The sequence below is a fragment of the Schistocerca serialis genome, chromosome 1, assembly GCF_023864345.2.
Source record: "Schistocerca serialis cubense isolate TAMUIC-IGC-003099 chromosome 1, iqSchSeri2.2, whole genome shotgun sequence".
Taxonomy (NCBI): domain Eukaryota; kingdom Metazoa; phylum Arthropoda; class Insecta; order Orthoptera; family Acrididae; genus Schistocerca; species Schistocerca serialis.
The window spans coordinates 546,350,629-546,366,874 of NC_064638.1; the positions used below are offsets into that span (position 1 = coordinate 546,350,629).

Here is a 16,246-nt window from a genome sequence, read left to right on the forward strand (position 1 = left end):
AACCATGACCTATTTTTCAAATCAACATTTTTCAAGAAAAGAGCCTCGAAAACAAAAACTTGGATCTCACCTAATCCATTACTAGGTGAATATCAGTTGGATCATGTAATGACCTCCCACGTAAATACAGTAGAAATCATGAAACTTAAAGTCTTAATGGACTAGACCTAGATTCCGACCATTACCCAACAAAATTCTCTCTAGATGTCATTCCAGAAAAAAGAAAATTCACTAAGAAATCTCCACACCGTAAATATGATGTACAAAAGATAAATGGCAATGAACAATTTACAAAAGAAATGCAAAATTTAAAACCACAAAATTGGCAACAACTGCAAGCAGGACTTTTAAATTCAACTGAAACTGTAGCACTGCAAACAAGAATGCGTAAACACCCATGGTGGACAGATGAATGTGACCAACTGATAAATCTCAGACAACAGGCGTGGCAAAATTGGTTGTGCAACAAAAATCAAAAGACCCTGGAAGATCTCAAAGATACCAGGAAAACAGTCACAAAAGCAATACGAACAGTCCGTAAACAACACGAAGACAAAAAATTGCAAGACATAGAAAATGATTTCAAGAAAAACAGTTCCCGAAATTTCTACAGAGTATTCAAACAAAAATTAACAAAGTACTCTCCTCCATCACTCCAGTTCAAAAATGACCATGGGGAAATTGCTCATACCAACACCGAAAACTGTGAAATTCTTGCAAAATACTTTTCTAAATTACTGAATTGTGAAAAGCCTGCAGAAAAATTTGAGTTCCATCGTACACAACGAAACCCAGACTCAAAGCCACCAAGTTTACAAGAGATTAAAGAGATAATTCAGTCACCAAAAAATAACAAAGCATCAGGAGAAGACCAAATCATCGCAGAATTATGGAAAAATGCAGGAGAAAATCTTATTGCAAAACTCGAAGAAATTATACATGAAATCTGGAAAACTGAAAAAAATCCCCACAGATTGGAAGACCGCAATCATACATCCTCTGTACAAAAAAGGAAGTAAAACATACCCCAACAACTATCGTGGAATCTCTTTATTGTCAATAACATACAAAATTCGGTCTAAAGCCCTACTAAACCGCGCAGAACCTCAGCTGGATTCAAAACTAGGCGAATACCAAGGTGGGTTCAGAAAAGGTTGATCTTGCATAGAACTAATCCTTAACTTGAAAAACTCAATGAAATATTTACATAGTACTTCAAACAAAAGTTATGTCATCACGTTTGTCGACTTTAAAAAAGCATATGACAGTATAGACCGAGAATCCCTTTTTGAAGTATTAGCAGAATTTGGACTAGATCAAAAGACAACAAACATCATAAAAGAAACACTCACGGAGACCAAATCCAAAGTAAAATTTATGGGAGAATTGAGCACAGAATTTGAAATAGACACAGGAGTACGACAAGGGGATGTACTGTCCCCAGTGCTCTTCAATTGTGCTCTTGAAAAAGTTGTTAGAGAATGGAAAAAAGCAGGTGCACCAGCACACAGACTGGGACCAAGACATAAGGGCATAGAATTAGACTGTTTAGCATTTGCTGATGACATGGCACTGATCGCACAAGACATTACCGATGCACAGAAACAGCTAGAATTATTACAAGAACAGGCAGCTAAAATAGGATTACAAATTTCAAAATTTATGACTGACGTCAAAGATGCACCTTCTGCTCTCAAAATTGGTAATAACTACATCTCTCGAGTAAAAGAATTTAAATATTTAGGTGAATTGATTGCAGAAAATTGTAATGAAAAGAAATATTGTCAGATCAAGAGTCCAGAAAGTGGAGATGGCGTTTCAGTTAACAAAAAACATCTACAACAAAAAGAGTCTCTCGTGGAACTGCAAAATATGACACTATACAACAGTAATTAGACCCGAAGCTCTCTACGCATCTGAGACACTAAACCTTCAACACAGAACACTAAAAGAGGAATTAGAAATGAAAGAACGTAAGATAATGAGGAAAATCCTAGGACCAAGAACTAAAGATGGGGTACATTATCCAAAACCCAATGCAGAAATATATAAAAATATCTCCAAAATAACAGACACAATGCGCATGAGAAGAATCCAACTCATGGGGCACTTAGAAAGAATGGACTCAAACAGGTTAACGCACAAAATCCATACATTTTTAAAGAACAAAACTACAAGACCGAACTGGTATAAACAGACGGAAAAAGACCTGAGAGAATTAGGGTCTCCAAATCTACATGATAGAAATAAAATCAGAAAAATCACAAACACACGGGGTTTTGAGGAAGAAGAGAGAAAAACTAGCTGACATACATGGTCTACGCAACGAAAGCTAGTCCATTCGTTGTTTATGAAGGAATACTGGGCGAAAAGGAAGGCCAACAAATGTTGATTACGTGTGGTACTAAGTGATCCATCCGCGAAGAAGAAAGAAGAAAAGTATAAATGTGGTGACATCTGATCTATTGGGTCAGGATGAGGCTGGTGATGCATGTCTAAGCTATCCTGTTAATACCCAGATGATGAGTGTTGCTTCAGATCTGCCAATAAATAATGGCATAATTGCGTCATGTAGTAGGACTGCACACATATTGCACAAGGACTTTGTTGACACTTATCATCACAACCACAAGCTGCAAAATTAAGAAAACATTTGTTGCTACATGTATCAGGGTTTTGTTTGTCACATAGAAACAAATAAACATAGGAAACTAACAGACACAGTGGACTTACTTTGGAACCTAAATATTTAATATGTTCTACTCTCTTACAATATAAAACAGTGCCATTGGATTTTTTGTCTTTCTAATGACTTTGCCTAGTTTGTCCAACATGATTCCAACTCTAGGATAATAAATCTCAATATATGTTTTTGTGCTGTTACATTATATTTCCCCCCATGAACCATGGACCTTATCGTTGGTGGGGAGGCTTGTGTGCATCAGCGACACAGATAGCCGTACCATAGGTGCAACCACAATGGAGGGGTATCTGTTGAGAGGCCAGACAAATGTGTGGTTCTTGAAGAGGGGCAGCAGCCTTTTCAGTAGTTGCAGGGGCAACAGTCTGGATGAATGATGAATGTGGCCTTGCAACATTAACCAAAATGGCCTTGCTGTGCTGGTACTGTGAACATCTGAAAGTAAGGGGAAACTACAGGTGTAATTTTTCTCGAGGGCATACAGCTTTAGTGTCTGCTTAAATGATGATAGCATCCTCTTGGATAAAATATTCCGGAGGTAAAATAGTCCTCCATTTGGATATCCAGGAGGATGTCATTATCAGGAGAAAGAAACTGGCATTCTATGGATCAGAGAGTGGAATGTCAGATCCCTTAATCAGGCAGGTAGGTTAGAAAATTTAAAAAGGGAAATGGATAGGTTAAAGTTAGATGTAGTGGGAATTAGTGAAGTTCAGTGGCAGGCGGAACAAGACTTCTGGTCAGGTGAATATGGGGTTATATATACAAAATAAAATAGGGGTAATGTAGGAGTATGTGTAATAATGAATAAAAAATAGGAGGACAGATAAGCTACTACAAACAGCATAGTGAAAACATTATTGTAGCCAAGATACACATGAAGCCCATGCCTTCCACAGTAGTACAAGTTTATATGCCAACTAGCTCTGCAGATGATGAAGAGATTGAAGAAATGTATGATGTGATAAAAGAAATTATTCAGATAGTTAATGGAGATGAAAATTTAATAGTCATGGGGGACTGGAATTTGATAGCAGGGAAAAGAAGAGAAGGAAAAGTAATAGATGAATACGGATGGGGGTAAGGAATGAAAGAGGAAGCCGCCTGGTAGAATTTTGCGCAGAGCATAACTTAACTTGGTTTAATAATTGTGAAAGAAGTTTATATATGTAGAAGAGGCCTGGAGACACTGGAAGATTTCAGATTGATTGTATAATGGTAAGATAGAGATTTAGGAACCAGGTATTAATTGTAAGACATTTCCAGGGGCAGATGTGGATTCTGACCACTGAAGAAACTGCAAAAAAGTAGGAATATAAGGAGATGGGACCTGGATAAATTGAAAGAACCAGAGGTTGTAGAGAGTTTCAGAGAGAGCACTAGGGAGCGATTGACAAATACAGGGGAAAGAAATACAGTAGAAGAAGAATGAGTAACTTTGAGAGATGAAATAGTGAAGGCAGCAGTAGGTTCAAGTAGGTGAAAAGACGAGGGCCAGTAGAAATCCTTGGTTAACAGAAGAGAAACTGAATTTACTTGCTGAAAGGAGAAAATATATAAACTCAGTAAATGAAGCAGATGAAAAGGAATACAAACATTTTAAAAGTGAGATTGACAGGAAGTGCAAAAAGGCTAAGCAAGAATGACTAGAGGACAAATGTAAGTAGGTAGAGTCATATATCACTAGGGGTAAGATAGATACTGCCTACAGAAAATTAAAGAGATCTTTGGAGAAAAGAAAACCACCTGTATGAATATCAAAAGATGGAAAACCAGTCCCAAGCAAAGACGGAAAAGCAGAAAGATGGAAGTGGTATATAGAGAGTCTATACAAGGGCAATATACTGGTAACAACATATTGACACATAACTTGTTCAATTTAAATGTACATCAGCTGATTTAACATGACTCATCAACAAGTTATCTAACATCAAACAATCTGCAAATATAAGATTTAAACCTTTCCCAAAATTTTAATGCTTGAAAAATGTTATTACAAAACACAGAAAATTACCAGACTGGTCACTGTATTTAAGCCTTACATAACCTAATGGGCACAATGGCGTACAGGAAATAACATCACAGACTTATAGCAATATCTGCCCACTACAGCACTGTCTTACGTGACATTGTGTGCCACAATGATTCACAGAACCAACTCATATAGTTAAATGGTAAATATTACCCACAATGGTGCTTGCGTTATAATCTTACATAGCACACTGATTTACCAAGACAATGGAATTAATGCCAAGTACAGTCTGGTCCAGAATAACGAGTGCCCTACCACTGATTAAACTACTCAGAATCAGTAATGAACTGTTTTACAAGGCAAGCACATTCAGTTCAGACAAGTTAACAAAACAGTGCCTCCATTTGAATTTTACCACAGAAATCCATCAATAGTCGTAGGCCAGATGGTGATTCGAAAAGGATTGATAACAAGTTACCGCACTGTTGGCGGTTGGCACTAAATCCCTGGCGTGCGATAGATGTGTGGGCCAGAAATCCCATTGCAACAGGAGCTGTTAACAACAGTACCCACAGAACTCTTTCTAAAACCACACTGTAAAATGATGTCAAAGGGGTTACCAAAACAGTTTAACACTCAACAGTAATGAGAAAAAAGACCACATAGTGCAGTTACATTTAGCCTTGAATTATTCCTAGCTGTGGTTAAGGTTAAGATTGAACTAATTTTAATCCAACAGGTAAACAGTGGTGTCACAGTAGACTTAAACTTTACTTGACTAGTGTGACAATTTGGGCATTCCTTAACTGACATAAGTTCAGTAACAAACTGAAATGCAATTTAAAGACACTCAAGTAAGGCTATTGTGAAACACTTCATCAACAATTTAAGCAAACACGCCCACATAGGCACTCCAGTTCATACGTAAATCAACCAGGGTAGAAGTCAATATTTCGACACCCAATGTGGGAACACTCACTGCTCAGCAGCGCAAGCCAGAATACACCAGAAAGAAGTCTCGCTGTAACTCCACCAGATGAAGAGGTTCCGAACTGACAGCTCACCTTTAACAATATTAATCCAAATGCTGCTAATAAGGTAATAGCCAGAATAACACCAGCCTGTAGCCACAGTGTGAGGAAGGTTGAACTGGTAAACAGAACGTACAACAGCGAGTCACTGCAGCACCTCCAGTTCCGCTGCTTGGCCGGCCACAGTGCAACTGCCACATTCATACCACTTGCTGATGTGACTTCCGCGATCTTCCAGCGATGCTCCGCCCAGGCCCGCTTGTCTCTCTCTCTGCTGGAGACTCCCTTTTGGCTTCCCACACGGAATCCCAGAGGGCGCACCAACCCACGCACCGCAAAGCGAATTGAAAGAGATCGAACACACTACACTAGAACAATCAAATCGCAGGAGCACACGGCACAAAGATGAGATGGGAGATATGATACTGCCTGAAGAATTTGACAGAGCACTGAAAGACCTAAGTCAAAAAAAGGCTCCAGGAACAGACAACATTCAATTAGAGCTACTGATAGCCTTGAGAGAGCCAGCCATGACAAAACTCTACCATCTGGTGAACAAGATGTATGAGACAGGCAAAATACCCTCAGATTTCAAGAAGAATATAATAATTCCAATCCCAAAGAAAGCATGTGTTGACAGGTGTGAAAATCACCGAACTATCAGTTTAATGAGTCGTGGCTGCAAAACACTAACATGAATTCTTTACAGAGGAATGGGATACCTGGTAGAAGCCAGACATGGGTTAGATCAGTTTGGATTCGGTAGAAATGTTGGAACATGCAAGGCAATACTGACGGTATGACTTATCTTAGAAGATAGATTAAGGAAAGGCAAACCTACATTTCTAGAATTTGTAGACTTCGAAAAAGCTTTTGACAATGTTGAATGGAATATTCTCTTTAAGATTCTGAAGGTGAGAGCAAAAGGCTCTTTTCCCCTTTCTTGAATAGAGGCTTAACATCTGCATATTTTAGCCAGTCGGGAAATGTCCCAGTTATAATTGACTGGTTACACAAGTAACTTAGAATTGTACTAAACTCACAAGAACATGTCTTAATTAACTTTGTTGATATTTCATCTTAACCACTAGAATGCTTTGTTTTTAAAGATTTTATTATGGAAGTTATTTCTTTTGTTGAAGTGAGCGACATATTCTTGTACCTGAAGCTATTTGTAAAGGCTAGTTTCAGATATTCAAGGGCACTATTTACTGATCCTGACAATCCCATTCTATCACTAACGGATATAAAGTACTTGTTAAATAGATTTGCCACACTATGCCCATCGGTTACTAATGTGTCATCTACCCTCAATGCTATTTGCTCCCATTCCTTTCTAGTTCTGTCAGTCTCCTCTTTCACTATATCCCATATTCTTTTTATTTTGTTTCCTGACATTGTTATCTTCTTCTCATAGTGCAATTATTTAGATGTATGAATTACTTTCTGTAATATTTTACAGTATTCCTTGTATTTAGCTAATTCATCAGCATTGGAGCTATTCTTGGTCGACAGATACATTTTCCTTTTTGTCTTACAGGAAATCTTTATTCCTTGTGTAATCCATGGTTTTATTATAGACTTCTGTTTAATTTGAGTAACTTTTAGAGGAAAACAGTTTTCAAACATGGTACTGACATTGTTCATGAATGTGTTATATATTTCATTCATGTAATGAGCACTATAGACATCTTTCCAGCTCATATCTTTGAGCAGTTTTCTAAAACACTCAATTTTTGGTTGATTGACTACTCTCCTGTACTTAGATTTAGCAGTCTTGATAATCTGCTTAGAATTTACATCTAAAACAAGGAGCTGCATGTCATGATCTGATAGTCCATTTATTACAGGTTTTATGATATGATTTTGTTGCCTTGATTTGTCTATAAAAATGTTATCAATGGCTGTTCTTGAGGATTTAGTGATCCTAGTTTGAAAGTTTACAGTGTGAGTTAGATTGAAAGATAACATTACTAACTGCAGTAAATGTTTACTGGAAGATTGTATTAGAAAATCGGTATTAAAGTCACCAGCAATCAAAATTTCTTTGTTTCTTCCTGTTAAATAAACCAAAAGAGCTTCTAGATGATTTATGAATAGATTATAATTTCCTGCAGGTGCTCAGTAAATAGTTACTATTATATAGGATTTGTTACGGAACTCTACATCTGTTGCACATGCTTCTAGATGCTGCTCTAAACAGAACTTATTAATGTCAGTGTTCTTGAATTTATGGCAGTTTTTAATAAATGTGGCAATTCCTCCACCATCCATATCTACTCTGCAGAAGTAGGAAGCTAGCTTAAATCCTGAAATGTCTAACGTATCTATACCAGTGGTCACTTGATGTTCAGTGGGGCAGATTATGTCAATTTGGTTTGATGAATTCATTTCATCAATACAGAGGAGTAGTTCATCAACTTTATTTCTGAATCCCGGAATGTTCTGGCGTAATAAAGATAACTGATACTGCATACTAATGAGATTATAACTGCTTTGGTGAAGATGAACTGGCAGTTTCTGATTACTTTCTATTAAACATTGTTTAAATGGAGGCTGTATGCTAAAATTTGACTCCTGTTCAAATGTTTTCTCAAACTGAGTGTGTCTATCAATCTCTCTGAAAACTCGTTTTCTTTCCCCCTTCCCTATCTTAAAAAAGGCATCCCTCTGACACCTGTGACCACTGGTATTTTACCACTTGTGACAGTCCTCCCTTAAGTTTTCTGCAATCAACCCAGACAGTTTTCCCTTCCCTTTCCTATTGAGGTGAAGGCCATGCCTAGTGTAGTTCCACCTATCGATAGCATCCACAGGAATCAAACCAATACGGGACCCTATACCAGTCCTAAGCGGCCACTCCAACTCTAAGTTCACCCTTCCGGCGGAAGAGTTCAAATGAGGCCGATCATGGCGTCTCAACACAGACACAAATCCCACACTTGTATGCTTCGTTGCTGATGCCACCTTCACCAGGTCACTCTCAATGGAATATTCAGAGTCTCTGTCAATGCTATTTCCCAAACCACCCACTATAACCACGGCATCCTCCTTTGCGAAATCCTTGCAGAAAGAACCTACATCCTCTGTTACCTGACCCAGATCTGCACTAGGTTTGAAAAAGTTTGTGTTCTGGTACTCTGGACCTAGATTTTCCTGCAGTAGTTGGCCAACACCTCTACCATGGGAACTACATAACAACAGAACTTTCTTTCCCTTTACAAATTTCCCTACCTTTTTCAAGTCCTTGAAAGCTTGTTGTGCCCTTTCTGCAGCTTCAGCTACATGAGGCTCATCCGATTCTGACTGAGGCAACAGGTCAAATCTATTTTCAAGATTTATGACAAAGCTGTCATGCTCTCCTTTGCCTGTCCCCCCTATTACCTGTACCCACTCCCCACCTCTGTTCACCCTCCTCCCTCTTTAACCTGTCCAGATCCTCCCTTGCCTTGTCTAAGTCAGCTTGAAGAGCTGCAATTTTCCCTTCCTGTTCCAGTATTTTCCTATCTCTACTGCAGATCCTACAATATCACTGGTGAGCCTCATTTATGTCCACATTTACCACGCCACTACATTCGCCCCAATGAAAGAATCTACAGCACCCATCAGACCACACCCCAGAACTAACGATCCTACAGCAGCAAGATAGCAATGTCAGGGAACAAAATAAAAACAATATGGGATATAGTGAAAGAGGAGACTGACAGAACTAGAAAGGAGTGGGAGCAAATAGCATTAAGGATAGATGACACATTAGTAACCGATGGGCATAATGTGGCAAATCTATTTAACAAGTACTTTATATCTGTTACTGATAGAATGGGATTGTCAGGATCAGTAAATAATGCCTCTGAATATCTGAAACTAGCCTTTACAAATAGCTTCAGGTACATGAATATATCACTCACTTCACCAAAAGAAATAACTTCCATAATAAAAACTTTAAAAACAAAGCATTCTGGTGGTTACAATGAAATATCAACAAAGTTAATTAAGGCATGTTCTTGTGAGTTTAGTACAATTCTAAGTTACTTGTGTAACCAGTCAATTATAACTGGGACATTTCCCGACTGGCTAAAATATGCAGATGTTAAGCCTCTATTCAAGAAAGGGAAAAGAGATGCCGCTAAACTACAGACCGATTTCACTTTTGCCAGCATTCTCAAAAATTTTAGAAAAAGTAATGTACAGGCAGCTTCTCAACCATCTGACCACAAATAACATATTATCAAGAACACAGTTTGGATTTCTGAAGGATTCTGATATCAAGAAGTCTATTTACACCTACAGTGAAAATGTACTTAATTAATTAAATAACAAATTACAAGCAGCAGGTATTTTCTGTGATTTGTCAAAGGCATTTGATTGTGTGAACCACAACATCGTTTTAAATAAATTAGAATTCTATGGTGTCACGGGCAGTGCTACAAAATGGTTCAAGTCATACCTCGCTAAAAGGAAACACAGGGTGTCGGTGCAAGGGACTAGTGAATTAAGTCATCAGTCATCATCAGAATGGGAAGAAATATCATGTGGTGTCCCACAAGGATCCATCTTAGGGCCATTGCTTTTTCTTGTGTACATTAATGATCTCTCATCAGTTACACTGCCAGAAGCAGAGTTTGTTTTGTTTGCAAATGACACAAGTATTGCAAATAGTATGTCGAGTGCAGTTCTAGAAAGATCTGCTAATGATATTTTCATGGATATTAATAAATGGTTTAAAGCCAACTCACTGACATTAAACTTCGAAAAGACTCACTGTGTGCAATACAGAACCTGTAAGAGGTTTCCACCCAGCATATGCATAAAGTATGAAGAAGAGCAGGTAGAAGAGGTAGACAGCCTTAAATTCCTGGGATTACAACTTGATATTAAATTCAGTTGGGAGGAGCACACCACAGAACTGCAGAAACGCCTTAACAAATCTGTATTTGCAATTAGAGTGTTAGCAGACATAGGTGACATAAAAATGAAAAAGCTTGCATACTTTGCCTACCTCCATTCCATAATGTCATATGGTATAATATTTTGGGGTACCTCTTCAAGACAAACAAAAGTTTTCAGAGTCCAAAAGCATGTAATACGTATTATTTATGGAGTAAATTCGCGGACGTCCTGTAGAAACCTCTTCAAAGAACTGGGTATACTAACTACTGCCTCTCAGTATATTTACTCCTTAATGAAATCTGTCCTAAATAATATATCTCTTTTTTCCAACAAACAGCTTAGTTCATACATACAATACCAGGAACAAAAATGATCTCCACAAGGACTTAAAAGCACTTACTTTAGTTCAAAAAGGGGTCCACTACTCAGAAACACTCATCTTCAATAATTTACCAGCAAACATAAAAAATTTAGTTACAAATAAAGATCAGTTTAAAAGGAGCCTGAAAGACTTACTAGTGGCCAACTCCTTCTACTCCATTGATGAATTTTTTAATAGAAACAAATGATGTATTGTATATACTCATACTATTAGTATTGTTATTTCAGCTTAAAAAAAATTGACATGTTCCGCATCCATGAGGATCTCCTAAGCACAGATCTATGGAATGAAAAACTAATCTAATCTAATAGCTCCTGGGACTGTATTAAGTTATGGTGCTGAATGTACATCAGTGGGAAGGAACCAAGCAATGAAGTTTTGACCTGTAGCTGTTGGTGAAAGGAGATTTTCATTGATAAAGACATGCCTTAGATCAAAACTTTCTCCAAAACAGTTGTGCAGACTGTCAAATTTTGCCATTGAAAGTGATATGTTGAAGTCGATAGTTTCAGATTCTATTTTGAAACAACTTTCTAAGTTAAAGTTCGAAAAATTTCATTATAATGTTTTTATTCAACAAAAAATGCTTGGTATATATACTGAGTAACTGTAGAAATTATTCATGACTTTATTGATAGAATATTTCTCTTTTGAATAGTACACCAATTTGTGTTATGATTCTCAGTAGCTTTCATAAAAATTTTGACCATGATTATTAGTTGTCAACTATTTTCATATCAAATTTTAAAAAGTAACTACTGACTGGTGAGTTTTGTTCATGTGTAACATACAAATTACACTGTTAAACACTTTCTTATGATTAATACCTTAGTATAAAAGTAGACGATATTTTCCATTTCTGTCCCAGATTTCCAGTAAATAAAAAATGAATATTTCTAAATTATAGAATGAAAAAGCTCCGTTATTAAATGAAAAACTAACAGAAATTTTATATTTTCTTTTTTTACACTCACTGTAGGATGTTGTTATTGAAACTGGAATTTTTTGCTTTCACCAAAAACTTTTGAAGATCGCAGGAATTATCTTAAATGGAAGTAAATTGTTTATTCTTTTAATATTTAGCCCTGGAAAATTATTTCTGTTACAGAGGAATATCTCTGCAATAAATGAATTAATGGAGAAAATCAGCAAACCAGTTGCAGATATAAAGGTTTTTTTAACAACTGTGACTTTGGTTTCAACAATTGTAAAATTGTCTTCTTCAGAAGCATATGGACCTATTGAGGAAATTTTTTACATCAAAGTCAAAAAGAATTATCATGTTTTAAAAGACGTACCCAACCAGTCCCTTTTTGATATAACATGGTGATTGAAATTTACACTCAATCTGTTAGCTACACACAATACAACTAATATCTGAGATGGAGGGGGTCTTTCTGTGTGTGTGTGTGTGTGTGTGTGTGTGTGTGTGTGTGTGTGTGTGTGTGTGTGTGTTCTTTCTTATTTGAGATGCTATTTCTCTCCAGTCAGTGTTTCTCAATTTAAAATGACATGTAAAGTAACAGGCAAATGTTACCTCTTGTCCAGTAACACTGAAATGGGCTGAGACAAGCCTGCTGGTAATCTCATTGTGGTAATGTCTTCCTTTCTGGGTGCCTTGTGAACTACTGACTTCTATAAGGGACAGTGGTTGCTCCAAGACATAGGAGTAATATTTTGGACTGTTATTTATAAATATTGTATAGACTGAGGAATAAAATAATTATTCAAGATAATGATACCATCTTACTTAAAGGCTTTCCAATAATCTCGGCAAAAAAGATTTGTGTGTGAAAAACGCAGTAGCCACACTTAATCCTGTTGAACACATTTCCTTTAAAATATGAGTCCTGTTGCTATTTAGCACAGTTTTATATTTTTTTGTGAATTTTTACTTATTCTTTTGTTTTTGTTTAGTATGAGAAATATTTGGAACAAGTGAAAAGAATTAATGCTCCGAGACCAGGAAGAAAACCTTCCTCTCAGGAGACAAACATAGTTGAAATAATGGCAAAAATGAAATCAAAGGTATGTTTATTTCAGAGTTTGATCTATTTTTACGTAATGTAGATAGTGAGATGATAAATCTGCTCGGAATTTTTGCACAACTTTTCTTGCAAGGAGGTGTGTTTTGAAACTACTGAATTTATTTAGTCCTAATTCCTATGTATCTGATGCCAAAAGCTCTTTTTAATTTATTTATAATATGTCATTGATGAACTGGATAGTAAGCTTTAATGACATAGTGATCGCAGAATATGAATTCAGAATTGATTCCTCTGTCATCCTCTCTATCTAAAGTGGAAGTCATTGTTTGATTTGTAAATGTCAACTACATTAGCATGGTATCATCTAACAATGGAAAATCCAGGATGGAATAACAATAATGTGGAAAGGCTAGCTTGCTTCTCACCACATCGGGGAGGCATTGAGTCCTGGACAGGTAAATGAAAAACAATTCTATAAATATTCAGCTATTGGCCTAAGCCCTTTGTCTGAGATAGAAAAAACACACATTCACAAAAGCACAACTCGCACACACGTGGCCACTGTTGTCTGCAGGTATTAAAGAGTAAGATTTGGAAAGTTCTTTTCTGTTTCACACTTTCAATGTACTCGTGTGTGTGAGTTGCATTTGTTGTGTGTGTGTGTGTGTGTGTGTGTGTGTGTGTGTGTCATCTATTTTTGGCAAATGCCTTATCTGTGACAGTCTTTTTGTTGTGCCTATCTGGAACTCAGCATCTCCACTGTATGGTGAGTAGCAACTTTCTTTTTGATAATGTTGTCAATGTAACTCATCTCCTGAAGAGCATCGAAAGTTTATAGAAAAGAATAAGTGTTACCTATAAGTCTTTTAAAAGCTGTCACCTATTTATTAATGTTTTTTTTAAAAAAAACCCTATTTTGATTACTGACCAGCTGAGATTTTGTTAAGTTCTGTCAAAATTTTGTGACATGTACCAGAATATAAACTCTCATTCTTCATAAATGCCGTAACTACAATATCTCATGTGCGTATTTATAGTAGTGCTCTAACCAGAAAGTTTCTATTCTTAAATTATTATCTGAGGATTATGAAGGTATATATGAGTTGGAGACATGCTTCTGGAAGTAGAAAGAAAAAAATGTGTTGTTGGGAGGGCATTACAGTTGAGTGTGTAGGGCTACTCTTATTCACAGTCTATATATACACAATCCGGAGGGTAATGTTGGAAGTTCCTTGAGGTTGTTTGCCTACATATAGAGAAGGTGCAACTGTATAAAGTTGCCACAAAATGCAGAAATATCTACAGAAGATTAATGCTTTGTGCAGGATCTGTAGTTATCCTTGCTCTTAATGTAAACAATTATAATGTGTTCTATGCAGACAGATAGAAAGACTCATTATTGTTAGGTTACATGAATGGCTTTCAAAAATTGGAAATCTGATCAGTTAAAAAATGTCTAGGAGTATACATCCATAGTGGGACAAAGCTGTAAAACTAAGGGCAGAAAAAGCAGATTCCTGTTTGAGATTTTTCAGAAGATTTTGATTGATTCTTGAACATTGTTCTTCAGTCTGTGACAATTAGCAGATAAGATTAATGGATGAGAGAGAAGAGAGAGAGCGAGGAAAAAGATCCAAAGAAGAGCATCAAGTCTCATCACAGGTGCCTTTAGTAAACATCATGGAAATGCTCACCCAACACTGGTGACAGAAACTACAAGAGAGGCAATCTGTATTTCAGGAGGTTTACTCCTAAAGGTTTGAGACCATATGCTCCATTAACAGCATCATAGATATTTGGGCATATGGGGAGTTTTATCCAGAGTTATTCTATTTGCACATCATTTAGGAATGAACACGAAAGGAGAAAACTATGGTGATACTTGAAGAACCATCTGCCTTACACAATAATGTGACCTGAGTAATATAGATGTAAACATCAAAAGAAATGGGAGTTAAAGGTAAGAAAAAGAAAGTAAGAACACTTCAACATGTTAGTTCATGTAATACCAGCCTAGTCAAGGATGTGCCTAGCATTGTAAGAAAGTGAAATATATGTTACGATGAATGAAAAAAACTCTATGAGAGTAAGATCTGTCTCCTGGAAAACAAGACTGTTTGACATTGATATAAGAGGAGGAGGAATTAGTGTTTAATGTCCCGTTGACAAGAAGGTCATTAGAGATGGAGCACAAGTTTGGATTAGGGAAGGATGGGGAGGGAAATTGGCCATGCCCTTTCAAAGGAACCATCCTGGCATTTGCCTGAAGCAGTTTAGGGAAATCATGGAAAACCCAAATCAGGATAACGGGATGCGGGTTTGAAATGTTGTCCTCCTGAATGCGAGTCCAGTGTGCTAACCACTGTGCCACCTCACTTGGTATTGATATAAGAATTCCAGGGTATTTTTATTAGTATTGGAAACCATAACCACAAATAATGATATTATGGAAGTATTAACTGTTAATGATACACTGGAGGAAGGTGAAATAAATTTGGTGCAGTCCCAAATCAAGGCTTTATGATTTTAAAAATATTTGCAGCCCATACTTTCACAGGTAGTGGTGATGTTGTCTAGTAGGAGAAGGTTATTGACCCACATCATGTCAATGATTGTCACGGAGTACCTCTTGGAGCTGGCTGCAGATGGTGATAGACACTGCATGAGCAGAACAAGTGGTAATTATGGTTGCTCATTCCATCCGTGTTATGACAGGACACCATGTTTCTCACCTAGGCCAAGGAAACGGCATGGGTTCAGGCTCGGACATGTGGTAATCCAGGTTACCATTGCAAAAGCCTGATCCCTGCACTTTGCTTTGTTGCTTATGTTCCAGACCCCAGAAGCTGCAGGCAATTTGTGGCAACCAAACTTGATTAAGTGCCAGGGCAAAGACTTCCGTCATGTCAGCATAGCCTTTCTAAAGCTTCTTACCTCAGAACACAGTGGCAGCTTTCTGTTCACTTGGTCATAGATTTGAGCTCCCAACTCAATAGATAGTGGTGCAGCATGCCTCCCCTCTTTGGAAGATTGGGTGTACTGGATCACAAACTGATATTATTTCTGGAAATTACTTACAACAAAACTTACATTTTTACACTGGGAATCAGACTAGCACATGTAGTCAAGCATGGTCGGTGCAACCCATCACTGCACAACATATCAGAATAATTGTATGGCCTTCTCATGAGGGTAAGTAATGACTTCTAATGTAGCTGCCAGCTCTTTTGCACCTTACTTAGGCTGACAAGAAATTGCTTTAGTGGCAGCAGTGTAGAGCTT

The 16,246-nt window shown here is 37.2% G+C and overlaps 1 protein-coding gene across 1 annotated transcript in view; it reads left to right on the forward strand.

The window, feature by feature from the left end:
* Nucleotides 1-16,246, forward strand: part of LOC126412701 (uncharacterized) — a 236,234-nt gene that overhangs the window by 105,851 nt on the left and 114,137 nt on the right. The window contains exon 8 of the mRNA XM_050082458.1: nucleotides 12,894-13,004. Coding sequence (XP_049938415.1) covers nucleotides 12,894-13,004 — 111 coding nt within the window. The remainder of the gene's footprint in view (nucleotides 1-12,893; nucleotides 13,005-16,246) is intronic.